General features: G+C 64.1%; 1 protein-coding gene across 1 annotated transcript in view; it reads left to right on the top strand.

The window, feature by feature from the left end:
- LOC134339952 (oxysterol-binding protein 1-like) overlaps positions 1-26830 on the top strand; it is a 137597-nt gene that overhangs the window by 66814 nt on the left and 43953 nt on the right. Inside the window, exons 6-7 of the mRNA XM_063036754.1 lie at positions 1451-1505; positions 7410-7589. Of these exons, the coding sequence (XP_062892824.1) occupies positions 1451-1505; positions 7410-7589 (235 nt within the window). The remainder of the gene's footprint in view (positions 1-1450; positions 1506-7409; positions 7590-26830) is intronic.

Raw genomic sequence — 26830 nt, 5'->3', positions numbered from 1 at the left:
CTGTCAGTCTGACTGTCTCTCTGTGTGTCTGACTGTCCCGTTCTGTGTGTCTGACTGTCTGTCTCTCACTGTGTCTCTGTGTGTCTGACTGTCTCTCTGTGTGTCTGACTGTCCCGTTCTGTGTGTCTGACTGTCTGTCTCTCACTGTGTGTCAGTCTGACTGTCTCTCTGTGTGTCTGACTGTCTGTCTCTCACTGTGTGTCTGTCAGTCTGACTGTCTCTCTGTGTGTCTGACTGTCCCGTTCTGTGTGTCTGACTGTCTGTCTCTCACTGTGTGTCTGTCAGTCTGACTCTCACTGTGTGTCTGACTGTCTCACTGTGTGTCTGACTGTCTCTCTGTGTGTCTGACTGTCTCACTGTGTGTCTGACTGTCTCTCTCTCACTGTGTGTCTGTCAGTCTGACTGTCTCTCTGTGTGTCTGACTGTCCCGTTCTGTGTGTCTGACTGTCTGTCTCTCACTGTGTGTCTGTCAGTCTGACTGTCTCTCTGTGTGTCTGACTGTCCCGTTCTGTGTGTCTGACTGTCTCTCTCTGACTGTGTGTCTGTCAGTCTGACTGTCTCTCTGTGTGTCTGACTGTCTCTCTGTGTGTCTGACTGTCTCTCTGTGTGTCTGACTGTCTCTCTGTGTGTCTGACTGTCCCGTTCTGTGTGTCTGACTGTCTGTCTCTCACTGTGTGTCTGTCAGTCTGACTGTCTCTCTGTGTGTCTGACTGTCTCTCTGTGTGTCTGACTGTCTCTCTGTGTGTCTGACTGTCCCGTTCTGTGTGTCTGACTGTCTGTCTCTCACTGTGTGTCTGTCAGTCTGACTGTCTCTGTGTCTGACTGTCTCTCTCTGACTGTGTGTCTGTCAGTCTGACTGTCTCTCTGTGTCTGACTGTCTCTCTGTGTGTCTGACTGTCTCTCTGTGTGTCTGACTGTCTCTCTGTGTGTCTGACTGTCTCTCTGTGTGTCTGACTGTCTCTCTCTGACTGTCTCTCTGTCAGTCTGACTGTCTCTCTGTGTGTCTGACTGTCTCTGACTGTGTGTCTGTCAGTCTGACTGTCTCTCTGTGTGTCTGACTGTCTCTCTGTGTGTCTGACTGTCTCTCTGTGTGTCTGACTGTCTCTGACTGTGTGTCTGTCAGTCTGACTGTCTCTCTGTGTGTCTGACTGTCTCTCTGTGTGTCTGACTGTCTCTCTGTGTGTCTGACTGTCTGTCTCTCACTGTGTGTCTGTCAGTCTGACTGTCTCTCTGTGTGTCTGACTGTCTCTGTGTGTCTGACTGTCTCTCTGTGTGTCTGACTGTCTCTCTCTGACTGTCTCTCTGTGTGTCTGACTGTCTCTCTGTGTGTCTGACTGTCTGACTGTCTCTCTGTGTGTCTGATTGTCTCTCTGTGTGTCTGACTGTCTCTCTGTGTGTCTGACTGTCTCTCTGTGTGTCTGACTGTCTCTCTCTGACTCTCTCCCTACAGACGAACCGGCAGCAACATTAGTGGTGCCAGCAGCGAGGGCGGCTTTGACGATCAAGTGAGTGGCGTGCCCTTGCCTTTTCTCTGCGCCCCGATTCCGCCGAGAGCGGTATGGGATCTGCGCTGGGTCCTCCGAGAGGGAGGGCCTCCCTCTCACCCCTGGGGTGTCGGGCCCCTATTTCAGTGAGGGGAGGGGTTCCCCTCCCGGGTTGGGCAAGGGGAGAGACTTTGAGGCGCCCTGAAGGGCAGGTTTTCCGCACAGAGCGCGGCGAGCGTGTGGAGTGAGCTGCCAGTGGAATCGGATGCAGTTACTACGTTTAAATAGCGGCCGGAGAGAGCATTTATTCCGAAAGGATTGGGGGCCTGCTCTGCCATTCAGTAAGATCACGGCTGATCTGACCATGAACTCAACTCCACCTACCTGCCTTTATACCCCGTAACCCTTAATTCCCCTACTACGCAAAAATCTATCCAACCTTATGTTAAATATATTTACTGAGGCAGCCTCCACGGCTTCATTGGGCAGAGATTTCCACAGATCCACCACCCTCTGGGAAAAGCAGTTCCTCTTCATCTCCATCCTCAATCTGTTCTCCCAAATCTTGAGGCTACATCTCCTAGTTCTAGTCTCAGCTACTAGTGGAAACAACTTTCCTGCCTCTATCTTATCCATGCCTTTCATAATTTTATATGTTTCTATAAGATCTCCTCTCATCACTCTGAATTCCAGCGAGTACAGTCCCAGGCGACTCAATCTCTCCTCATAGTCTAACCCCCTCGTCTCTGGAATCAACCTGGTGAGCCTCCTCTGCACCGACTCCAAAGCCAGTCTATCCTACCTCAAGTCAGCAGACCAGAACTGCACGCAGTACTCATTGAAACCTATTGAATATTATAAGGCCTGGATAGCGTGGACGTGGATGGGATGTTTCCCGCGGTCGCAGACAAGCGGTTACAGGCATGGAATAGAGGGCCGTCCGTTTAGAACAGGGATGAGGAGGAATTTCTTTCACGAGTCCGTGGAATTCATCGCCGCAGACGGCTGTGGAGGGGCAGGTCGTTTGGTTGTATTTAAAGTGGAGATTGATGGGTTCTTGGTTAGTCAGGGCGTCAAAGGTTGTGGGGAGGAGGCAGAGGGGAATGGGGTCGAGAGGGAAATCAGTGGTGGGGCGGCAGAACAGACTCGATGGGCCGAGTGGCCTAATTTTGCTCCTGTGTCTTGTGGTCTGAAATGCTGGAGGAACTGGGCAGGCCAGGCTTCGCCAGCGGAGGGGAATAACCAGTCGTCGTTCCAGGCCGAGACCCTTCATCAGGACCGGAAAGGAAGCGGCGGGGGGGGGGGGGGTGGTGGATGAAGTCGGAATAAGGAGGTAAGGGAAGGGAAGTTGTACAAGGTTGGCAGGTGATGGGTGGAGCCAGGTGCAGGGAGGGTGGGGGAAGATAGGTGGGTGCGGCACCAGGGATGAAGTGAGGAGCCGGGAGGCGACGGGCGGCAAAGGCAGCAGGTTGAAGGAGGGGGAGTCCGGACAAGAGAGGGGGAAGGTCCGAAGGAGAACCGAGCTCAAGAGCCAAGAGGTGACGTCGGCAGCCGTACGAGACCTTGGTCAGACCCCACTTGTTCAGTTCTGGTCGCCTTCACGGCAGGACGGACGTGGAGTCTGCAGGGAGGGTGCGGAGGAGATTTACAAGGATGTTGCCTGGATTGGGGAGCATGCCTTATGAGAATAGGTTGAGTGAACTCGGCCTTTTCTCCTTGGAGCGACGGAGGATGGGAGGTGACTTGACAGAGGTGTATAAGATGATGAGAGGCATTGATCGTGTGGATAGTCAGAGGCTTTTCCCCAGGGCTGAAATGGCTCACACGAGGGGGCATATTTTTAAGGTGCTTGGAAGTAGGTACAGAGGAGATGTCAGGAGAAAGTTTTTCCACATAGAGAGTGGTGGGTGCGTGGAATAGGCTGTTGGCGACAGTGGTGGTAGCGGATACGGTAGGGTCTTTCAAGAGACTCCTGGACAGCTACATGGAGCTTAGAATATTAGAGGGCTATGCGGTAGGGGAATCCCAGGCAGTTTGACATGGTCGACACCGCATTGTGGGCCGAAGGGCCTGTGATGTGCTGTCGATTTCTATGTCCTGAGGAGAAATCTGACCGGAAAGGACAGTGAACCGGGAGAGGGAGGAGGGGCGCCAGAGGGGGGGTGACGGGGAGGTGTCGCGGGTGCAGACACACCCAGCCCTGAGGACACCAGACGAGGTCATTTGCTTCCAAACGATCGGTTTATTGATCTTGACAGAATGTCTCTCTGGTGCTTCCCGCTCCCTCCCGCTTTCTCCCCACCACGATCCCCCTCTCCCTACCCCACTCCCTGTCCACAACAGAGACCACGTTTACCATCAGTCACGTACGTCGTGAAATTAGTTTATTTTTCGGCAGCAGCAGTACAATGCAATGCATAAAATTACTTCAGTTACTGTGCAAAAGACTTGGGCCCCCCTGGCTATCTATATACATAAGACATATATACATGGTTGGTGATTGATAAGCTCGTGGCCTAAGGTGGAAGGAGTCAATTTTAGAAAACCTAGCCCATTTATTTTTCCTACGTATGCGCATTTAGTCCAGCGGTTGTGAATCCCTTCTTCGTAGAAGTCGGTGTCTTGGACCTCCAGAAAGTGTTCCACAGCAGGGGTGATTGATAAGTTCGTGAAGGTGGAGGGAGATGAGTTATTGACTTCAAACTTTCTGCATTTTCACTTAAAGAGAACTGTATAACTCATCTCCTTCTAACTTAGGCCACAAACTTATCAATCACCCCATGCTGTGGATCACTTCTGCAAAGAAGGGATCCACATGCTCCACGACCGCTAGACTAAGTGTGTACACGTAGGAGGGGACGATGTCGAAAAATAAATGTGCTAGGTTTTCTAAAATTGACTCCTTCTACCTTAGGCCACAAACTTATCAATCGCCCCTCGTACGTACCTAAGCTGTTTGCACAGTGCTGTTACGGAGTTCCAGTTTGACCTCCCAGACTCCAGTCAATACCTCGCGTCAGTCTGGATTGGAAAGTCAGTCCGCAGCCCCCGCACTGCACCCAGCTTATCAATATCTCCCTCTGATGTGCCGTCACCTTCCGCACCCTCCACAAACTGCGTGGATAGTCAGAGGCCTTTTTCTCCCAGGGGTGAAATGGCTAGCGGGAGAGGGCACAGGTTTAAGGTGCTTGGAAGTAGGTACAGAGGAGATGTCAGGGGGTATGTTTTTTACTCAGAGAGTGGTGAGTGTGTGGAATGGGCTGCCGGCAACGGTGGTGGAGGCGGAAACAATAGGGTCTTTTACGAGACTCCTGGATGGATACATGGAGCTTAGAAGAATAGAGGGCTATGGGTAACTCCAGGTAATTTCTAAAGAAAGTACATGTTCGTCACGGCTTTGTGAGACGAAAGGCCTGTATTGTGCGGCAGGTTTTCGATGTTTCTAAACCGCCGATTTTTAACGTGGCGCAACTCTGATGATGGCAGCGTATCGTCCCTGACTCCTGTACTGGTTGCCCCGAGCGACGAAGTCCAGCGCGCGAGACCTGTCCTGTCGGTCCGCGACAGCGTTTTCAGTCGGCTGCCGGTCTGTTAACCCCTCGGTCGCCCGGTTCCCTGGCGGCCTGCCGTTCAGATCCGCTTGGGCTTATCGCCAGGGCGCGCTGCCTTTCTGTTGGCCCCGTGCGCGCACGGAGGACGTGCTGGCGTTGGGGTGCGTGACAGCGGTGGACTGTGAGCGTGGCCACGCCCTCCGGTGCCAATAAGCACTCAGCAGAGCAACAGGAGCGAAATGCACCCCCCTCCCCCCAGCCGAGTCCAACTCCAGCACGGGCCCCTGGACCTTGTCCTCTGAGCCTTCCCTACCGGGCTCCGGCGTGCGGGCTGACGATCGGCCTCCAGGCTTCCGGCTGTCGGCCCCCGCTACAAATCTTTCACGGGTGCGACTCAACTCCTGACCAGTGTGACAGCCGCCGCCTTCACCACCCTGTCCACCTGTGACGGATGTCCTGCCCCACTCCGGCCCCACTCTCCACCCCCTGTCCCGTTACGCTCGGTGCCCCGCCTTTGACAGATGCTTCGCGACACCTCAGCTCCCCGGCCGAATGAAGGTCAGCACGACAAAAAGCCGCCTTCACCTCCCAGACAACTCACTTGTATCCCACCAGAACATAGAAATCTACAGCACATTACAGGCCCTTCGGCCCACAATGTTGTGCTGACCACGTAACCTGCTCCAGAAACTGCCCAGAATTTCCCTACCGCCTGGCCCTCTACTTTTCTAAGCTCCATCTACCTATCTAAAAGTCTCCTAAAAGACCCTGTCGTTTCCACCTCCACCACTGTCGCCAGCAGCCCATTCCACGCACCCACCACTCTCTGTGTGGAAAAACTTACCCCTGACATCTCCTCTGTACCTACTTCCAAGCACCTTAAAACTGTGGCCTCTCGTGTCAGCCATATAGCCCTGGAAAAAGCCTCTGACTATCCACACGATCAATGCCTCTCATCATCTTATACACCTCTATCAGGTCACCTCTCACCCTCCGTCGCTCCAAGGAGAAAAGGCCAAGTTCACTCAACCTATTCTCATAAGGCATGCTCCCCAATCCAGGCAACATCCCTGTGAAACTCCTCTGCACTCTGTCTATAGTACAGGAACAGTATGAGGGTACTTGACCCATCGAGTCTGCTACACCATTCAATCATGGCTGATCTTTTTTCTCTCCCTTCCTCAACCCCACTCCCCGGCCTTCTCCCCGTAACCTTTGATGCCGTGTCCAATCAAGAACCAATCAATCTCTGCCCTAAATACACCCAATGACTTGGTCTCCCACAGCTGCACGTGGCAACAAATTCCACAAATTCACCACCCTCTGGCTAAATACATTTCTCCACATCTCTGTTTTAAATGGACGCCCCTCTATCCTGAGGCTGTGCCCTCTTGTCCTAGATTCCCCCATCATGGGAAACAGCCTTTCCACATCTACTCTACCTAGGCCTTTAAACATTCGAAAGCTTTCGATGAGATCCCCCCCCGTCCTTCTGAATTCCAGCGAGTACAGACCGAGAGCCATCAAACGTTCCTCGTATGATAACCCTTTCATCCCCAGAATCAGGCTTGTGAACCTCCTCTGGACCCTCTCCAATGCCAGCACATCTCTTCCCAGATGAGGGGCCCAAAACTGTTCACAATACTCAAGATGAGACCTCGCCAGTGCCCCAGCATCACATCCTTGCTCTTGTAGTCCCTGTATTGGTGTGTCTCTGTCCCATTACGCTCTTCAGGGCCCAGCCATCCAATCTCTCCCCAGAATGACAGTCCTCTATCTCCATTCCAGACCGCTGTCTGTTCGTGCTGCCCTTCCTGGGGCGCAGTCTCACCAGTGTTCGGGTGGGGAGTCAAGCATGGGTCTGATCCTACAGGACGGGAATTGGAGTGCCCTACAAACTGCGCCCCCACCCTCAGACAGCGCCGGTCCACAGATATGACTGCTGACCTGTCTGGGACAGGACATTGTGGGAATAGGGAGTTGCGGGGCCTGCTCACGATTTTGGGGCTGGTTCAGGGTGAAGCCTCAGTGTAACTCCCCCCACCGTGCCAAACACCACCCGCTGTCAGATAGCAGGATCTGTGTCTGACGTCATTTTCTCTGTCCCTCCTCCCCGAACCTCGGTCCCTTTCTCTTCTCCCTTCGGTCTCCCTTCTCCACTCTTTGATTCTCCCTCACTCTTCCCATTCCACCGTCACCCTCTCCCGCTCTCCATCTCTGTCCTCGTCCCGCTCTGTTTCTCTCAACCCCTCCCTACCCTTCACTGTCTTTCCTCCTCTGCCTCCTCTCTCTCTCTTTCTCCCTTTCTCCCTCTCACTGTCTCTCTGCCGTCGTTCTCTCGCTGTCTCTCCCCATCCCTCCGCTCTGTCCCCAGGCCCTGGAGGACCCGCTGTCGGCCGCGAGCAGCACCACCACCCTGGAGGGCTCGTTCAAGGAGATGGCGGTCAAACGCAACCGGCGGACGCGAATCCCGGACAAGCCCAACTACAGCCTCAACCTCTGGAGCATCATGAAGAACTGCATCGGCAAGGAGCTGTCCCGCATCCCCATGCCGGTGAGGGGAGAGGGAGGGAGGGGTACGGGAGCTGTCCCGCATCCCCATGCCGGTGAGGGGAGAGGGAGGGAGGGGTACGGGAGCTGTCCCGCATCCCCATGCCGGTGAGGGGAGAGGGAGGGAGGGGTACGGGAGCTGTCCCGCATCCCCATGCCGGTGAGGGGAGAGGGAGGGAGGGGTACGGGAGCTGTCCCGCATCCCCATGCCGGTGAGGAGAGAGGGAGGGAGGGGTACGGGAGCTGTCCCGCATCCCCATGCCGGTGAGGAGAGAGGGAGGGAGGGGTACGGGAGCTGTCCCGCATCCCCATGCCGGTGAGGGGAGAGAGGGAGGGAGGGGTACGGGAGCTGTCCCGCATCCCCATGCCGGTGAGGGGAGAGGGAGGGAGGGGTACTGGAGCTGACCCGCATCCCCATGCCGGTGAGGAGAGAGGGAGGGAGGGGTACGGGAGCTGTCCCGCATCCCCATGCCGGTGAGGGAGGGAGGGAGGGGTACGGGAGCTGTCCCGCATCCCCATGCCGGTGAGGAGAGAGGGAGGGAGGGGTACAGGAGCTGTCCCCTATCCCCATGCCGGTGAGGAGAGAGGGAGGGTGGGGTACGGGAGCTGTCCCGCATCCCCATGCCGGTGAGGAGAGAGGGAGGGTGGGGTACAGGAGCTGTCCCGCATCCCCATGCCGGTGAGGAGAGAGGGAGGGAGGGAGGGGTACGGGAGCTGTCCCGCATCCCCATGCCGGTGAGGAGAGAGGGAGGGAGGGGTACGGGAGCTGTCCCCTATCCCCATGCCGGTGAGCAGAGAGGGAGGGAGGGGTACGGGAGCTGTCCCGCATCCCCATGCCGGTGAGGAGAGAGGGAGGGAGGGGTACGGGAGCTGTCCCCTATCCCCATGCCGGTGAGGAGAGAGGGAGGGAGGGGTACGGGAGCTGTCCCGCATCCCCATGCCGGTGAGGAGAGAGGGAGGGTGGGGTACGGGAGCTGTCCCCTATCCCCATGCCGGTGAGGAGAGAGGGAGGGTGGGGTACGGGAGCTGTCCCGCATCCCCATGCCGGTGAGGAGAGAGGGTGGGGTACGGGAGCTGTCCCCTATCCCCATGCCGGTGAGGAGAGAGGGAGCGAGGGGTACGGGAGCTGTCCCCTATCCCCATGCCGGTGAGGGGAGAGGGAGGGAGGGGTACGGGAGCTGTCCCGCATCCCCATGCCGGTGAGGGGAGAGGGAGGGAGGGGTACGGGAGCTGTCCCGCATCCCCATGCCGGTGAGGGGAGAGGGAGGGAGGGGTACGGGAGCTGTCCCGCATCCCCATGCCGGTGAGGGGAGAGGGAGGGAGGGGTACGGGAGCTGTCCCGCATCCCCATGCCGGTGAGGGGAGAGGGAGGGAGGGGTACGGGAGCTGTCCCGCATCCCCATGCCGGTGAGGGGAGAGGGAGGGAGGGGTACGGGAGCTGTCCCGCATCCCCATGCCGGTGAGGAGAGAGGGAGGGAGGGGTACGGGAGCTGTCCCGCATCCCCATGCCGGTGAGGAGAGAGGGAGGGAGGGGTACGGGAGCTGTCCCGCATCCCCATGCCGGTGAGGGGAGAGGGAGGGAGGGGTACGGGAGCTGTCCCGCATCCCCATGCCGGTGAGGGGAGAGGGAGGGAGGGGTACTGGAGCTGACCCGCATCCCCATGCCGGTGAGGAGAGAGGGAGGGAGGGGTACGGGAGCTGTCCCGCATCCCCATGCCGGTGAGGGAGGGAGGGAGGGGTACGGGAGCTGTCCCGCATCCCCATGCCGGTGAGGAGAGAGGGAGGGAGGGGTACAGGAGCTGTCCCCTATCCCCATGCCGGTGAGGAGAGAGGGAGGGTGGGGTACGGGAGCTGTCCCGCATCCCCATGCCGGTGAGGAGAGAGGGAGGGTGGGGTACAGGAGCTGTCCCGCATCCCCATGCCGGTGAGGAGAGAGGGAGGGAGGGAGGGGTACGGGAGCTGTCCCGCATCCCCATGCCGGTGAGGAGAGAGGGAGGGAGGGGTACGGGAGCTGTCCCCTATCCCCATGCCGGTGAGCAGAGAGGGAGGGAGGGGTACGGGAGCTGTCCCGCATCCCCATGCCGGTGAGGAGAGAGGGAGGGAGGGGTACGGGAGCTGTCCCCTATCCCCATGCCGGTGAGGAGAGAGGGAGGGAGGGGTACGGGAGCTGTCCCGCATCCCCATGCCGGTGAGGAGAGAGGGAGGGAGGGGTACGGGAGCTGTCCCCTATCCCCATGCCGGTGAGGAGAGAGGGAGGGAGGGGTAAGCGAGCTGTCCCGCATCCCCATGCCGGTGAGGAGAGAGGGAGGGTGGGGTACGGGAGCTGTCCCCTATCCCCATGCCGGTGAGGAGAGAGGGAGGGTGGGGTACGGGAGCTGTCCCGCATCCCCATGCCGGTGAGGAGAGAGGGAGGGAGGGGTACGGGAGCTGTCCCCTATCCCCATGCCGGTGAGGAGAGAGGGAGCGAGGGGTACGGGAGCTGTCCCCTATCCCCATGCCGGTGAGGGGAGAGGGAGGGAGGGGTACGGGAGCTGTCCCGCATCCCCATGCCGGTGAGGGGAGAGGGAGGGAGGGGTACGGGAGCTGTCCCGCATCCCCATGCCGGTGAGGGGAGAGGGAGGGAGGGGTACGGGAGCTGTCCCGCATCCCCATGCCGGTGAGGGGAGAGGGAGGGAGGGGTACGGGAGCTGTCCCGCATCCCCATGCCGGTGAGGAGAGAGGGAGGGAGGGGTACGGGAGCTGTCCCGCATCCCCATGCCGGTGAGGGGAGAGGGAGGGAGGGGTACGGGAGCTGTCCCGCATCCCCATGCCGGTGAGGGGAGAGGGAGGGAGGGGTACTGGAGCTGTCCCGCATCCCCATGCCGGTGAGGAGAGAGGGAGGGAGGGGTACGGGAGCTGTCCCGCATCCCCATGCCGGTGAGGAGAGAGGGAGGGAGGGGTACGGGAGCTGTCCCGCATCCCCATGCCGGTGAGGAGAGAGGGAGGGAGGGGTACAGGAGCTGTCCCCTATCCCCATGCCGGTGAGGAGAGAGGGAGGGTGGGGTACGGGAGCTGTCCCGCATCCCCATGCCGGTGAGGAGAGAGGGAGGGTGGGGTACGGGAGCTGTCCCGCATCCCCATGCCGGTGAGGAGAGAGGGAGGGAGGGAGGGGTACGGGAGCTGTCCCGCATCCCCATGCCGGTGAGGAGAGAGGGAGGGAGGGGTACGGGAGCTGTCCCCTATCCCCATGCCGGTGAGGAGAGAGGGAGGGAGGGGTACGGGAGCTGTCCCGCATCCCCATGCCGGTGAGGAGAGAGGGAGGGAGGGGTACGGGAGCTGTCCCCTATCCCCATGCCGGTGAGGAGAGAGGGAGGGAGGGGTACGGGAGCTGTCCCGCATCCCCATGCCGGTGAGGAGAGAGGGAGGGAGGGGTACGGGAGCTGTCCCCTATCCCCATGCCGGTGAGGAGAGAGGGAGGGAGGGGTACGGGAGCTGTCCCGCATCCCCATGCCGGTGAGGAGAGAGGGAGGGTGGGGTACGGGAGCTGTCCCCTATCCCCATGCCGGTGAGGAGAGAGGGAGGGTGGGGTACGGGAGCTGTCCCGCATCCCCATGCCGGTGAGGAGAGAGGGAGGGTGGGGTACGGGAGCTGTCCCCTATCCCCATGCCGGTGAGGAGAGAGGGAGGGAGGGGTACGGGAGCTGTCCCCTATCCCCATGCCGGTGAGGGGAGAGGGAGGGAGGGGTACGGGAGCTGTCCCGCATCCCCATGCCGGTGAGGAGAGAGGGAGGGAGGGGTACGGGAGCTGTCCCGCATCCCCATGCCGGTGAGGAGAGAGGGAGGGAGGGGTACGGGAGCTGTCGCGCATCCCCATGCCGGTGAGGAGAGAGGGAGTGAGGAGGGGGGGTACGGGAGCTGTCCCGCATCCCCATGCCGGTGAGGAGAGAGGGAGGGAGGGGTACGGGAGCTGTCCCGCATCCCCATGCCGGTGAGGAGAGAGGGAGGGAGGGGTACAGGAGCTGTCCCGCATCCCCATGCCGGTGAGGAGAGAGGGAGGGAGGGGTACGGGAGCTGTCCCCTATCCCCATGCCGGTGAGGGGAGAGGGAGGGAGGGGTACGGGAGCTGTCCCGCATCCCCATGCCGGTGAGGAGAGAGGGAGGGAGGGGTACGGGAGCTGTCCCGCATCCCCATGCCGGTGAGGAGAGAGGGAGGGAGGGGTACGGGAGCTGTCCCCTATCCCCATGCCGGTGAGGAGAGAGGGAGGGAGGGGTACGGGAGCTGTCCCGCATCCCCATGCCGGTGAGGAGAGAGGGAGGGAGGGGTACGGGAGCTGTCCCCTATCCCCATGCCGGTGAGGAGAGAGGGAGGGAGGGGTACGGGAGCTGTCCCCTATCCCCATGCCGGTGAGGAGAGAGGGAGGGTGGGGTACGGGAGCTGTCCCGCATCCCCATGCCGGTGAGGAGAGAGGGAGGGAGGGGGGGAGTACGGGAGCTGTCCCCTATCCCCATGCCGGTGAGGAGAGAGGGAGGGTGGGGTACGGGAGCTGTCCCCTATCCCCATGCCGGTGAGGAGAGAGGGAGGGGGGGGGTACGGGAGCTGTCCCCTATCCCCATGCCGGTGAGGAGAGAGGGAGGGAGGGGTACGGGAGCTGTCCCCTATCCCCATGTCGGTGAGGAGAGAGGGAGGGAGGGGTACGGGAGCTGTCCCCTATCCCCATGCCGGTGAGGAGAGAGGGAGGGAGGGGTACGGGAGCTGTCCCGCATCCCCATGCCGGTGAGGAGAGAGGGAGGGAGGGGTACGGGAGCTGTCCAGCATCCCCATGCCGGTGAGGAGAGAGGGAGGGTGGGGTACGGGAGCTGTCCCCTATCCCCATGCCGGTGAGGAGAGAGGGAGGGGGGGGGGTACGGGAGCTGTCCCGCATCCCCATGCCGGTGAGGAGAGAGGGAGGGAGGGGGGTGTACGGGAGCTGTCCCGCATCCCCATGCCGGTGAGGAGAGAGGGAGGGAGGGGTACGGGAGCTGTCCCCTATCCCCATGCCGGTGAGGAGAGAGGGAGGGAGGGGTACGGGAGCTGTCCCCTATCCCCATGCCGGTGAGGAGAGAGGGAGGGTGGGGTACGGGAGCTGTCCCGCATCCCTATGCCGGTGAGGAGAGAGGGAGGGAGGGGGGGAGTACGGGAGGTGTCCCCTATCCCCATGCCGGTGAGGAGAGAGGGACGGTGGGGTACGGGAGCTGTCCCCTATCCCCATGCCGGTGAGGAGAGAGGGAGGGAGGGGTACGGGAGCTGTCCCGCATCCCCATGCCGGTGAGGAGAGAGGGAGGGAGGGGTACGGGAGCTGTCCCCTATCCCCATGCCGGTGAGGAGAGAGGGGGGGTGGGGTACGGGAGCTGTCCCCTATCCCCATGCCGGTGAGGAGAGAGGGAGGGAGGGGTACGGGAGCTGTCCCCTATCCCCATGTCGGTGAGGAGAGAGGGAGGGAGGGGTACGGGAGCTGTCCCCTATCCCCATGCCGGTGAGGAGAGAGGGAGGGAGGGGTACGGGAGCTGTCCCGCATCCCCATGCCGGTGAGGAGAGAGGGAGGGAGGGGTACGGGAGCTGTCCCGCATCCCCATGCCGGTGAGGAGAGAGGGAGGGTGGGGTACGGGAGCTGTCCCCTATCCCCATGCCGGTGAGGAGAGAGGGAGGGAGGGGGGGGGTACGGGAGCTGTCCCGCATCCCCATGCCGGTGAGGAGAGAGGGAGGGAGGGGGGGGTACGGGAGCTGTCCCGCATCCCCATGCCGGTGAGGAGAGAGGGAGGGAGGGGTACGGGAGCTGTCCCCTATCCCCATGCCGGTGAGGAGAGAGGGAGGGAGGGGTACGGGAGCTGTCCCGCATCCCCATGCCGGTGAGGAGAGAGGGAGGGAGGGGTACGGGAGCTGTCCCCTATCCCCATGCCGGTGAGGAGAGAGGGAAGGAGGGGTACGGGAGCTGTCCCCTATCCCCATGCCGGTGAGGAGAGAGGGAGGGGGGTGTACAGGAGCTGTCCCCTATCCCCATGCCGGTGAGGAGAGAGGGAGGGAGGGGTACGGGAGCTGTCCCCTATCCCCATGCCGGTGAGGAGAGAGGGAGGGAGGGGTACGGGAGCTGTCCCGCATCCCCATGCCGGTGAGGAGAGAGGGAGGGAGGGGTACGGGAGCTGTCCCCTATCCCCATGCCGGTGAGGAGAGAGGGAGGGAGGGGTACGGGAGCTGTCCCGCATCCCCATGCCGGTGAGGAGAGAGGGAGGGTGGGGTACGGGAGCTGTCCCCTATCCCCATGCCGGTGAGGAGAGAGGGAGGGTGGGGTACGGGAGCTGTCCCGCATCCCCATGCCGGTGAGGAGAGAGGGTGGGGTACGGGAGCTGTCCCCTATCCCCATGCCGGTGAGGGGAGAGGGAGGGAGGGGTACGGGAGCTGTCCCGCATCCCCATGCCGGTGAGGAGAGAGGGAGGGAGGGGTACGGGAGCTGTCCCGCATCCCCATGCCGGTGAGGAGAGAGGGAGGGAGGGGTACGGGAGCTGTCCCGCATCCCCATGCCGGTGAGGAGAGAGGGAGTGAGGGGGGGGTACGGGAGGTGTCCCCTATCCCCATGCCGGTGAGGAGAGAGGGAGGGAGTGGTAAGGGAGCTGTCCCCTATCCCCATGCCGGTGAGGAGAGAGGGAGGGTGGGGTACGGGAGCTGTCCCGCATCCCCATGCCGGTGAGGAGAGAGGGAGGGAGGGGTACGGGAGCTGTCCCCTATCCCCATGCCGGTGAGGAGAGAGGGAGGGAGGGGTACAGGAGCTGTCCCGCATCCCCATGCCGGTGAGGGGAGAGGGAGGGAGGTGTACGGGAGCTGTCCCGCATCCCCATGCCGGTGAGGAGAGAGGGAGGGTGGGGTACGGGAGCTGTCCCCTATCCCCATGCCGGTGAGGGAGGGAGGGGTACGGGAGCTGTCCCCTATCCCCATGCCGGTGAGGGGAGAGGGAGGGAGGGGTACGGGAGCTGTCCCGCATCCCCATACCGGTGAGGAGAGAGGGAGGGAGGGGTACGGGAGCTGTCCCCTATCCCCATGCCGGTGAGGAGAGAGGGAGGGAGGGGTACGGGAGCTGTCCCCTATCCCCATGCCGGTGAGGAGAGAGGGAGGGTGGGGTACGGGAGCTGTCCCCTATCCCCATGCCGGTGAGGAGAGAGGGAGGGAGGGGTACGGGAGCTGTCCCCTATCCCCATGCCGGTGAGGAGAGAGGGAGGGAGGGGTACGGGAGCTGTCCCCTATCCCCATGCCGGTGAGGAGAGAGGGAGGGTGGGGTACGGGAGCTGTCCCCTATCCCCATGCCGGTGAGGAGAGAGGGAGGGAGGGGTACGGGAGCTGTCCCGCATCCCTATGCCGGTGAGGAGAGAGGGAGGGAGGGGGGGAGTACGGGAGGTGTCCCCTATCCCCATGCCGGTGAGGAGAGAGGGAGGGTGGGGTACGGGAGCTGTCCCCTATCCCCATGCCGGTGAGGAGAGAGGGAGGGAGGGAGGGGTACGGGAGCTGTCCCCTATCCCCATGCCGGTGAGGAGAGAGGGAGGGTGGGGTACGGGAGCTGTCCCGCATCCCCATGCCGGTGAGGAGAGAGGGAGGGAGGGGTACGGGAGCTGTCCCGCATCCCCATGCCGGTGAGGAGAGAGGGAGGGAGGGGTACAGGAGCTGTCCCCTATCCCCATGCCGGTGAGGAGAGAGGGAGGGAGGGGTACGGGAGCTGTCCCCTATCCCCATGCCGGTGAGGAGAGAGGGAGGGAGGGGTACGGGAGCTGTCCCCTATCCCCATGCCGGTGAGGAGAGAGGGAGGGAGGGGTACGGGAGCTGTCCCCTATCCCCATGCCGGTGAGGAGAGAGGGAGGGAAGGGTACGGGAGCTGTCCCGCATCCCCATGCCGGTGAGGAGAGAGGCAGGGTGGGGTACGGGAGCTGTCCCCTATCCACATGCTGGTGAGGAGAGAGGGAGGGAGGGGTACGGGAGCTGTCCCGCATCCCCATGCCGGTGAGGAGAGAGGCAGGGTGGGGTACGGGAGCTGTCCCCTATCCCCATGCCGGTGAGGAGTGAGGGAGGGGGGGTGTACGGGAGCTGTCCTGCATCCCCATGCCGGTGAGGAGAGAGGGAGGGAGGGAGGGGTGCGGGAGCTGTCCCCTATCCCAATGCCGGTGAGGAGAGAGGGAGGGTGGGGTACGGGAGCTGTCCCCTATCCCCATGCCGGTGAGGAGAGAGGGAGGGAGGTGGGGAGTACGGGAGGTGTCCCCTATCCCCATGCCGGTGAGGAGAGAGGGAGGGAGGGGTACGGGAGCTGTCCCGCATCCCCATGCCGGTGAGGAGAGAGGGAGGGAGGGAGGGTACGGGAGCTGTCCCCTATCCCCATGCCGGTGAGGAGAGAGGGAGGGAGGGGTACGGGAGCTGTCCCCTATCCCCATGCCAGTGAGGAGAGAGGGAGGGTGGGGTACGGGAGCTGTCCAGCATCCCCATGCCGGTGAGGAGAGAGGGAGGGAGGGGTACGGGAGCTGTCCCCTATCCCCATGCCGGTGAGGAGAGAGGGAGGGAGGGAGGGAGGGGTACGGGAGCTGTCCCGCATCCCCATGCCGGTGAGGAGAGAGGGAGGGAGGGGTACGGGAGCTGTCCCCTATCCCCATGCCGGTGAGGAGAGAGGGAGGGAGGGGTACGGGAGCTGTCCCCTATCCCCATGCCGGTGAGGAGAGAGGGAGGGAGGGAGGGAGGGGTACGGGAGCTGTCCCGCATCCCCATGCCGGTGAGGAGAGAGGGAGGGTGGGGTACGGGAGCTGTCCCCTATCCCCATGCCGGTGAGGAGAGAGGGAGGGTGGGGTACGGGAGCTGTCCCCTATCCCCATGCCGGTGAGGGGAGAGGGAGGGAGGGGTACGGGAGCTGTCCCGCATCCCCATGCCAGTGAGGAGTGAGGGTGGGGTAGGGGAGCTGTCCCCTATCCACATGCCGGTGAGGAGAGAGGGAGGGAGGGGTACGGGAGCTGTCCCCTATCCCCATGCCGGTGAGGAGAGAGGGAGGGAGGGGTACGGGAGCTGTCCCCTATCCCCATGCCGGTGAGGAGAGAGGGAGGGAGGGGTACGGGAGCTGTCCCGCATCCCCATGCCGGTGAGGAGAGAGGGAGGGAGGGGTACGGGAGCTGTCCCCTATCCCCATGCCGGTGAGGAGAGAGGGAGGGAGGGGTACGGGAGCTGTCCCCTATCCCCATGCCGGTGAGGAGAGAGGGAGGGAGGGGTACGGGAGCTGTCCCCTATCCCCATGCCGGTGAGGAGAGAGGGAGGGAGGGGTACGGGAGCTGTCCCGCATCCCCATGCAGGTGAGGAGAGAGGGAGGGAGGGGGGGGTACGGGAGCTGTCCCCTATCCCCATGCCGGTGAGGAGAGAGGGAGGGAGGGGTACGGGAGCTGTCCCCTATCCCCATGCCGGTGAGGAGAGAGGGAGGGAGGGGTACGGGAGCTGTCCCGCATCCCCATGCCGGTGAGGAGAGAGGGAGGGAGGGGTACGGGAGCTGTCCCGCATCCCCATGCCGGTGAGGAGAGAGGGAGGGAGGGGTACGGGAGCTGTCCCCTATCCCCATGCCGGTGAGGAGAGAGGGAGGGAGGGAGGGGTACGGGAGCAGTCCCGCATCCCCATGCCGGTGAGGAGAGAGGGAGGGAGGTGTACGGGAGCTGTCCCGCATCCCCATGCCGGTGAGGAGAGAGGGAGGGAGGGGTACGGGAGCTGTCCCGCATCCCCATGCCGGTGAGGAGAGAGGGAGGGTGGGGTACGGGAGCTGTCCCCTATCCCCATGCCGGTGAGGAGAGAGGGAGGGAGGGGTACGGGAGCTGTCCCGCATCCCCATGCCGGTGAGGAGAGAGGGAGGGTGGGGTACGGGAGCTGTCCCGCATCCCCATACCGGTGAGGAGAGAGGGAGGGAGGGAGGGGTACGGGAGCTGTCCCCTATCCCCATGCCGGTGAGGAGAGAGGGAGCGAGGGGTACGGGAGCTGTCCCCTATCCCCATGCCGGTGAGGGGAGAGGGAGGGAGGGGTACGGGAGCTGTCCCCTATCCCCATGCCGGTGAGGAGAGAGGGAGGGAGGGGTACGGGAGCTGTCCCGCATCCCCATGCCGGTGAGGAGAGAGGGAGGGAGGGGTACGGGAGCTGTCCCGCATCCCCATGCCGGTGAGGAGAGAGGGAGGGTGGGGTACGGGAGCTGTCCCCTATCCCCATGCCGGTGAGGGAGGGAGGGGTACGGGAGCTGTCCCCTATCCCCATGCCGGTGAGGGGAGAGGGAGGGAGGGGTACGGGAGCTGTCCCGCATCCCCATGCCGGTGAGGAGAGAGGGAGGGTGGGGTACGGGAGCTGTCCCGCATCCCCATGCCGGTGAGGAGAGAGGGAGGGAGGGGTACGGGAGCTGTCCCCTATCCCCATGCCGGTGAGGAGAGAGGGAAGGAGGGGTGGGTACAGGAGCTGTCCCCTATCCCCATGCCGGTGAGGAGAGAGGGAGGGTGGGGTACGGGAGCTGTCCCCTATCCCCATGCCGGTGAGGAGAGAGGGAGGGAGGGGTACGGGAGCTGTCCCCTATCCCCATGTCGGTGAGGGAGGGAGGGAGGGTGGGGTACGGGAGCTGTCCCCTATCCACATGCCGGTGAGGAGAGAGGGAGGGAGGGGTACGGGAGCTGTCCCGCATCCCCATGCCGGTGAGGAGAGAGGGAGGGAGGGGTACGGGAGCTGTCCCCTATCCCCATGCCGGTGAGGAGAGAGGGAGGGAGGGGTACGGGAGCTGTCCCGCATCCCCATGCCGGTGAGGAGAGAGGGAGGGTGGGGTACGGGAGCTGTCCCCTATCCCCATGCCGGTGAGGAGAGAGGGAGGGTGGGGTACGGGAGCTGTCCCGCATCCCCATGCCGGTGAGGAGAGAGGGAGGGTGGGGTACGGGAGCTGTCCCCTATCCCCATGCCGGTGAGGAGAGAGGGAGGGAGGTGTACGGGAGCTGTCCCGCATCCCCATGCCGGTGAGGAGAGAGGGAGGGAGGGGTACGGGAGCTGTCCCGCATCCCCATGCCGGTGAGGAGAGAGGGAGTGAGGGGGGGGTACGGGAGCTGTCCCGCATCCCCATGCCGGTGAGGAGAGAGGGAGGGAGGGGTACGGGAGCTGTCCCCTATCCCCATGCCGGTGAGGAGAGAGGGAGGGAGGGGTATAGGAGCTGTCCCGCATCCCCATGCCGGTGAGGGGAGAGGGAGGGAGGTGTACGGGAGCTGTCCCGCATCCCCATGCCGGTGAGGAGAGAGGGAGAGTGGGGTACGGGAGCTGTCCCCTATCCCCATGCCGGTGAGGGAGGGAGGGGTACGGGAGCTGTCCCCTATCCCCATGCCGGTGAGGGGAGAGGGAGGGAGGGGTACGGGAGCTGTCCCGCATCCCCATGCCGGTGAGGAGAGAGGGAGGGAGGGGTACGGGAGCTGTCCCCTATCCCCATGCCGGTGAGGAGAGAGGGAGGGAGGGGTACGGGAGCTGTCCCCTATCCCCATGCCGGTGAGGAGAGAGGGAGGGTGGGGTACGGGAGCTGTCCCCTATCCCCATGCCGGTGAGGAGAGAGGGAGGGAGGGGTACGGGAGCTGTCCCCTATCCCCATGCCGGTGAGGAGAGAGGGAGGGAGGGGTACGGGAGCTGTCCCCTATCCCCATGCCGGTGAGGAGAGAGGGAGGGTGGGGTACGGGAGCTGTCCCCTATCCCCATGCCGGTGAGGAGAGAGGGAGGGAGGGGTACGGGAGCTGTCCCGCATCCCTATGCCGGTGAGGAGAGAGGGAGGGAGGGGGGGAGTACGGGAGGTGTCCCCTATCCCCATGCCGGTGAGGAGAGAGGGAGGGTGGGGTACGGGAGCTGTCCCCTATCCCCATGCCGGTGAGGAGAGAGGGAGGGAGGGGTACGGGAGCTGTCCCCTATCCCCATGCCGGTGAGGAGAGAGGGAGGGAGGGGTACGGGAGCTGTCCCCTATCCCCATGCCGGTGAGGAGAGAGGGAGGGAGGGGTACGGGAGCTGTCCCCTATCCCCATGTCGGTGAGGGAGGGAGGGAGGGTGGGGTACGGGAGCTGTCCCCTATCCCCATGCCGGTGAGGAGAGAGGGAGGGTGGGGTACGGGAGCTGTCCCCTATCCCCATGCCGGTGAGGAGAGAGGGAGGGAGGGGTACGGGAGCTGTCCCCTATCCCCATGCCGGTGAGGGAGGGAGGGAGGGAGGGGTACGGGAGCTGTCCCCTATCCCCATGCCGGTGAGGAGAGAGGGAGGGAGGGGTTCGGGAGCTGTCCCGCATCCCCATGCCGGTGAGGAGAGAGGGAGGGAGGGGTACGGGAGCTGTCCCCTATCCCCATGCCGGTGAGGAGAGAGGGAGGGTGGGGTACGGGAGCTGTCCCGCATCCCCATGCCGGTGAGGAGAGAGGGAGGGTGGGGTACGGGAGCTGTCCCCTATCCCCATGCCGGTGAGGAGAGAGGGAGGGAGGGGTACGGGAGCTGTCCCCTATCCCCATGCCGGTGAGGAGAGAGGGAGGGTGGGGTACGGGAGCTGTCCCGCATCCCCATGCCGGTGAGGAGAGAGGGAGGGAGGGAGGGGTACGGGAGCTGTCCCCTATCCCCATGCCGGTGAGGAGAGAGGGAGGGAGGGGTACGGGAGCTGTCCCGCATTCCCATGCCAGTGAGGAGAGAGGGAGGGTGGGGTACGGGAGCTGTCCCCTATCCCCATGCCGGTGAGGAGAGAGGGAGGGAGGGAGGGGTACGGGAGCTGTCCCCTATCCGCATGCCGGTGAGGAGAGAGGGAGGGTGGGGTACGGGAGCTGTCCTGCATCCCCATGCCGGTGAGGAGAGAGGGAGGGAGGGGTACGGGAGCTGTCCCGCATCCCCATGCCGGTGAGGAGAGAGGGACGGGGGGTGTACGGGAGCTGTCCCGCATCCCCATGCCGGTGAGGAGAGAGGGAGGGAGGGGTACAGGAGCTGTCCCCTATCCCCATGCCGGTGAGGAGAGAGGGAGGGAGGGAGGGGTACGGGAGCTGTCCTGCATCCCCATGCCGGTGAGGAGAGAGGGAGGGAGGGGTACGGGAGCTGTCCCGCATCCCCATGCCGGTGAGGAGAGAGGGAGGGTGGGGTACGGGAGCTGTCCCCTATCCCCATGCCGGTGAGGAGAGAGGGAAGGAGGGGTACGGGAGCTGTCCCCTATCCCCATGCCGGTGAGGAGAGAGGGAGGGTGGGGTACGGGAGCTGTCCCCTATCCCCATGCCGGTGAGGAGAGAGGGAGGGAGGGGTACGGGAGCTGTCCCCTATCCCCATGCCGGTGAGGAGAGAGGGAGGGAGGGGTACGGGAGCTGTCCCCTATCCCCATGCCGGTGAGGGGAGAGGGAGGGAGGGGTACGGGAGCTGTCCCCTATCCCCATGCCGGTGAGGAGAGAGGGAGGGTGGGGTACGGGAGCTGTCCCCTATCCCCATGCCGGTGAGGAGAGAGGGAGGGTGGGGTACGGGAGCTGTCCCGCATCCCCATGCCGGTGAGGAGAGAGGGAGGGAGGGGTACGGGAGCTGTCCCCTATCCCCATGCCGGTGAGGAGAGAGGGAGGGAGGGGTACGGGAGCTGTCCCCTATCCCCATGCCGGTGAGGAGAGAGGGAGGGAGGGGTACGGGAGCTGTCCCCTATCCCCATGCCGGTGAGGAGAGAGGGAGGGAGGGGTACGGGAGCTGTCCCCTATCCCCATGCCGGTGAGGAGAGAGGGAGGGAGGGGTACGGGAGCTGTCCCCTATCCCCATGCCGGTGAGGGGAGAGGGAGGGTGGGGTACGGGAGCTGTCCCCTATCCCCATGCCGGTGAGGGGAGAGGGAGGGAGGGGTACGGGAGCTGTCCCCTATCCCCATGCCGGTGAGGGGAGAGGGAGGGAGGGGTACGGGAGCTGTCCCCTATCCCCATGCCGGTGAGGGGAGAGGGAGGGTGGGGTACGGGAGCTGTCCCCTATCCCCATGCCGGTGAGGGGAGCGGGAGGGAGGGGTACGGGAGCTGTCCCCTCTCCCCATGCCGGTGAGGGGAGAGGGAGGGAGGGGTACGGGAGCTGTCCCCTATCCCCATGCCGGTGAGGGGAGAGGGAGGGTGGGGTACGGGAGCTGTCCCCTATCCCCATGCCGGTGAGGGGAGAGGGAGGGAGGGGTACGGGAGCTGTCCCCTATCCCCATGCCGGTGAGGAGAGAGGGAGGGAGGGGTACGGGAGCTGTCCCCTATCCCCATGCCGGTGAGGAGAGAGGAAGGGAGGGGTACGGGAGCTGTCCCCTATCCCCATGCCGGTGAGGAGAGAGGGAGGGAGGGGTACGGGAGCTGTCCCGCATCCCCATGCCGGTGAGGAGAGAGGGAGGGAGGGGTACGGGAGCTGTCCTGCATCCCCATGCCGGTGAGGAGAGACGGAGGGAGGGGTACGGGAGCTGTCCCCTATCCCCATGCCGGTGAGGAGAGAGGGAGGGAGGGAGGGGTACGGGAGCTGTCCCGCATCCCCATGCCGGTGAGGAGAGAGGGAGGGAGGGGTACGGGAGCTGTCCCGCATCCCCATGCCGGTGAGGTGAGAGGGAGGGTGGGGTACGGGAGCTGTCCCCTATCCCCATGCCGGTGAGGAGAGAGGGAGGGAGGGGTACGGGAGCTGTCCCGCATCCCCATGCCGGTGAGGAGAGAGGGAGGGTGGGGTACGGGAGCTGTCCCGCATCCCCATGCCGGTGAGGAGAGAGGGAGGGAGGGGTACGGGAGCTGTCCCCTATCCCCATGCCGGTGAGGAGAGAGGGAGGGAGGGGTACGGGAGCTGTCCCCTATCCCCATGCCGGTGAGGGGAGAGGGAGGGAGGGGTACGGGAGCTGTCCCCTATCCCCATGCCGGTGAGGAGAGAGGGAGGGTGGGGTACGGGAGCTGTCCCGCATCCCCATGCCGGTGAGGAGAGAGGGAGGGAGGGGTACGGGAGCTGTCCCGCATCCCCATGCCGGTGAGGAGAGAGGGAGGGTGGGGTACGGGAGCTGTCCCCTATCCCCATGCCGGTGAGGAGAGAGGGAAGGAGGGGTACGGGAGCTGTCCCCTATCCCCATGCCGGTGAGGAGAGAGGGTGGGTGGGTTACGGGAGCTGTCCCCTATCCCCATGCCGGTGAGGAGAGAGGGAGGGAGGGGTACGGGAGCTGTCCCCTATCCCCATGCCGGTGAGGAGAGAGGGAGGGAGGGGTACGGGAGCTGTCCCCTATCCCCATGCCGGTGAGGGGAGAGGGAGGGAGGGGTACGGGAGCTGTCCCCTATCCCCATGCCGGTGAGGAGAGAGGGAGGGTGGGGTACGGGAGCTGTCCCCTATCCCCATGCCGGTGAGGAGAGAGGGAGGGTGGGGTACGGGAGCTGTCCCGCATCCCCATGCCGGTGAGGAGAGAGGGAGGGAGGGGTACGGGAGCTGTCCCCTATCCCCATGCCGGTGAGGAGAGAGGGAGGGAGGGGTACGGGAGCTGTCCCCTATCCCCATGCCGGTGAGCAGAGAGGGAGGGAGGGGTACGGGAGCTGTCCCCTATCCCCATGCCGGTGAGGAGAGAGGAAGGGAGGGGTACGGGAGCTGTCCCCTATCCCCATGCCGGTGAGGAGAGAGGGAGGGAGGGGTACGGGAGCTGTCCCCTATCCCCATGCCGGTGAGGAGAGAGGGAGGGAGGGGTACGGGAGCTGTCCCCTATCCCCATGCCGGTGAGGGGAGAGGGAGGGTGGGGTACGGGAGCTGTCCCCTATCCCCATGCCGGTGAGGAGAGAGGGAGGGAGGGGTACGGGAGCTGTCCCCTATCCCCATGCCGGTGAGGAGAGAGGGAGGGAGGGGTACGGGAGCTGTCCCCTATCCCCATGCCGGTGAGGGGAGAGGGAGGGAGGGGTACGGGAGCTGTCCCCTATCCCCATGCCGGTGAGGGGAGAGGGAGGGTGGGGTACGGGAGCTGTCCCCTATCCCCATGCCGGTGAGGAGAGAGGGAGGGAGGGGTACGGGAGCTGTCCCCTATCCCCATGCCGGTGAGGAGAGAGGGAGGGTGGGGTACGGGAGCTGTCCCCTATCCCCATGCCGGTGAGGAGAGAGGGAGGGTGGGGTACGGGAGCTGTCCCCTATCCCCATGCCGGTGAGGAGAGAGGGAGGGAGGGGTACGGGAGCTGTCCCCTATCCCCATGCCGGTGAGGGAGGGAGGGAGGGAGGGGTACGGGAGCTGTCCCCTATCCCCATGCCGGTGAGGAGAGAGGGAGGGAGGGGTACGGGAGCTGTCCCGCATCCCCATGCCGGTGAGGAGAGAGGGAGGGAGGGGTACGGGAGCTGTCCCCTATCCCCATGCCGGTGAGGAGAGAGGGAGGGTGGGGTACGGGAGCTGTCCCGCATCCCCATGCCGGTGAGGAGAGAGGGAGGGAGGGAGGGGTACGGGAGCTGTCCCCTATCCCCATGCCGGTGAGGAGAGAGGGAGGGAGGGGTACGGGAGCTGTCCCGCATTCCCATGCCAGTGAGGAGAGAGGGAGGGTGGGGTACGGGAGCTGTCCCCTATCCCCATGCCGGTGAGGAGAGAGGGAGGGAGGGAGGGGTACGGGAGCTGTCCCCTATCCGCATGCCGGTGAGGAGAGAGGGAGGGTGGGGTACGGGAGCTGTCCTGCATCCCCATGCCGGTGAGGAGAGAGGGAGGGAGGGGTACGGGAGCTGTCCCGCATCCCCATGCCGGTGAGGAGAGAGGGAGGGGGGGTGTACGGGAGCTGTCCCGCATCCCCATGCCGGTGAGGAGAGAGGGAGGGAGGGGTACAGGAGCTGTCCCCTATCCCCATGCCGGTGAGGAGAGAGGGAGGGAGGGAGGGGTACGGGAGCTGTCCTGCATCCCCATGCCGGTGAGGAGAGAGGGAGGGAGGGGTACGGGAGCTGTCCCGCATCCCCATGCCGGTGAGGAGAGAGGGAGGGTGGGGTACGGGAGCTGTCCCCTATCCCCATGCCGGTGAGGAGAGAGGGAAGGAGGGGTACGGGAGCTGTCCCCTATCCCCATGCAGGTGAGGAGAGAGGGAGGGTGGGGTACGGGAGCTGTCCCCTATCCCCATGCCGGTGAGGAGAGAGGGAGGGAGGGGTACGGGAGGTGTCCCCTATCCCCATGCCGGTGAGGAGAGAGGGAGGGAGGGGTACGGGAGCTGTCCCCTATCCCCATGCCGGTGAGGGGAGAGGGAGGGAGGGGTACGGGAGCTGTCCCCTATCCCCATGCCGGTGAGGAGAGAGGGAGGGTGGGGTACGGGAGCTGTCCCCTATCCCCATGCCGGTGAGGAGAGAGGGAGGGTGGGGTACGGGAGCTGTCCCGCATCCCCATGCCGGTGAGGAGAGAGGGAGGGAGGGGTACGGGAGCTGTCCCCTATCCCCATGCCGGTGAGGAGAGAGGGAGGGAGGGGTACGGGAGCTGTCCCCTATCCCCATGCCGGTGAGCAGAGAGGGAGGGAGGGGTACGGGAGCTGTCCCCTATCCCCATGCCGGTGAGGAGAGAGGAAGGGAGGGGTACGGGAGCTGTCCCCTATCCCCATGCCGGTGAGGAGAGAGGGAGGGAGGGGTACGGGAGCTGTCCCCTATCCCCATGCCGGTGAGGAGAGAGGGAGGGAGGGGTACGGGAGCTGTCCCCTATCCCCATGCCGGTGAGGGGAGAGGGAGGGTGGGGTACGGGAGCTGTCCCCTATCCCCATGCCGGTGAGGAGAGAGGGAGGGAGGGGTACGGGAGCTGTCCCCTATCCCCATGCCGGTGAGGGGAGAGGGAGGGAGGGGTACGGGAGCTGTCCCCTATCCCCATGCCGGTGAGGGGAGAGGGAGGGTGGGGTACGGGAGCTGTCCCCTATCCCCATGCCGGTGAGGGGAGCGGGAGGGAGGGGTACGGGAGCTGTCCCCTCTCCCCATGCCGGTGAGGGGAGAGGGAGGGAGGGGTACGGGAGCTGTCCCCTCTCCCCATGCCGGTGAGGGGAGAGGGAGGGTGGGGTACGGGAGCTGTCCCCTATCCCCATGCCGGTGAGGGTAGAGGGAGGGAGGGGTACGGGAGCTGTCCCCTATCCCCATGCCGGTGAGGAGAGAGGGAGGGAGGGGTACGGGAGCTGTCCCCTATCCCCATGCCGGTGAGGAGAGAGGGAGGGAGGGGTACGGGAGCTGTCCCCTATCCCCATGCCGGTGAGGAGAGAGGGAGGGAGGGGTACGGGAGCTGTCCCCTATCCCCATGCCGGTGAGGAGAGAGGGAGGGAGGGGTACGGGAGCTGTCCCCTATCCCCATGCCGGTGAGGGGAGAGGGAGGGTGGGGTACGGGAGCTGTCCCCTATCCCCATGCCGGTGAGGAGAGAGGGAGGGAGGGGTACGGGAGCTGTCCCCTATCCCCATGCCGGTGAGGAGAGAGGGAGGGAGGGGTACGGGAGCTGTCCCCTATCCCCATGCCGGTGAGGGGAGAGGGAGGGAGGGGTACGGGAGCTGTCCCCTATCCCCATGCCGGTGAGGAGAGAGGGAGGGTGGGGTTCGGGAGCTGTCCCCTATCCCCATGCCGGTGAGGAGAGAGGGAGGGAGGGGTACGGGAGCTGTCCCCTATCCCCATGCCGGTGAGGAGAGAGGGAGGGTGGGGTACGGGAGCTGTCCCCTATCCCCATGCCGGTGAGGAGAGAGGGAGGGTGGGGTACGGGAGCTGTCCCCTATCCCCATGCCGGTGAGGAGAGAGGGAGGGAGGGGTACGGGAGCTGTCCCCTATCCCCATGTCGGTGAGGGAGGGAGGGAGGGAGGGGTACGGGAGCTGTCCCCTATCCCCATGCCGGTGAGGAGAGAGGGAGGGAGGGGTACGGGAGCTGTCCCGCATCCCCATGCCGGTGAGGAGAGAGGGAGGGAGGGGTACGGGAGCTGTCCCCTATCCCCATGCCGGTGAGGAGAGAGGGAGGGTGGGGTACGGGAGCTGTCCCGCATCCCCATGCCGGTGAGGAGAGAGGGAGGGAGGGAGGGGTACGGGAGCTGTCCCCTATCCCCATGCCGGTGAGGAGAGAGGGAGGGAGGGGTACGGGAGCTGTCCCGCATTCCCATGCCAGTGAGGAGAGAGGGAGGGTGGGGTACGGGAGCTGTCCCCTATCCCCATGCCGGTGAGGAGAGAGGGAGGGAGGGAGGGGTACGGGAGCTGTCCCCTATCCGCATGCCGGTGAGGAGAGAGGGAGGGTGGGGTACGGGAGCTGTCCTGCATCCCCATGCCGGTGAGGAGAGAGGGAGGGAGGGGTACGGGAGCTGTCCCGC

Source organism: Mobula hypostoma, chromosome 31 (assembly GCF_963921235.1).
Source record: "Mobula hypostoma chromosome 31, sMobHyp1.1, whole genome shotgun sequence".
NCBI lineage: Eukaryota > Metazoa > Chordata > Chondrichthyes > Myliobatiformes > Myliobatidae > Mobula > Mobula hypostoma.
Note: the sequence above shows the minus strand (reverse complement) of the source record. Positions and strands in the feature narration are given on the sequence as shown.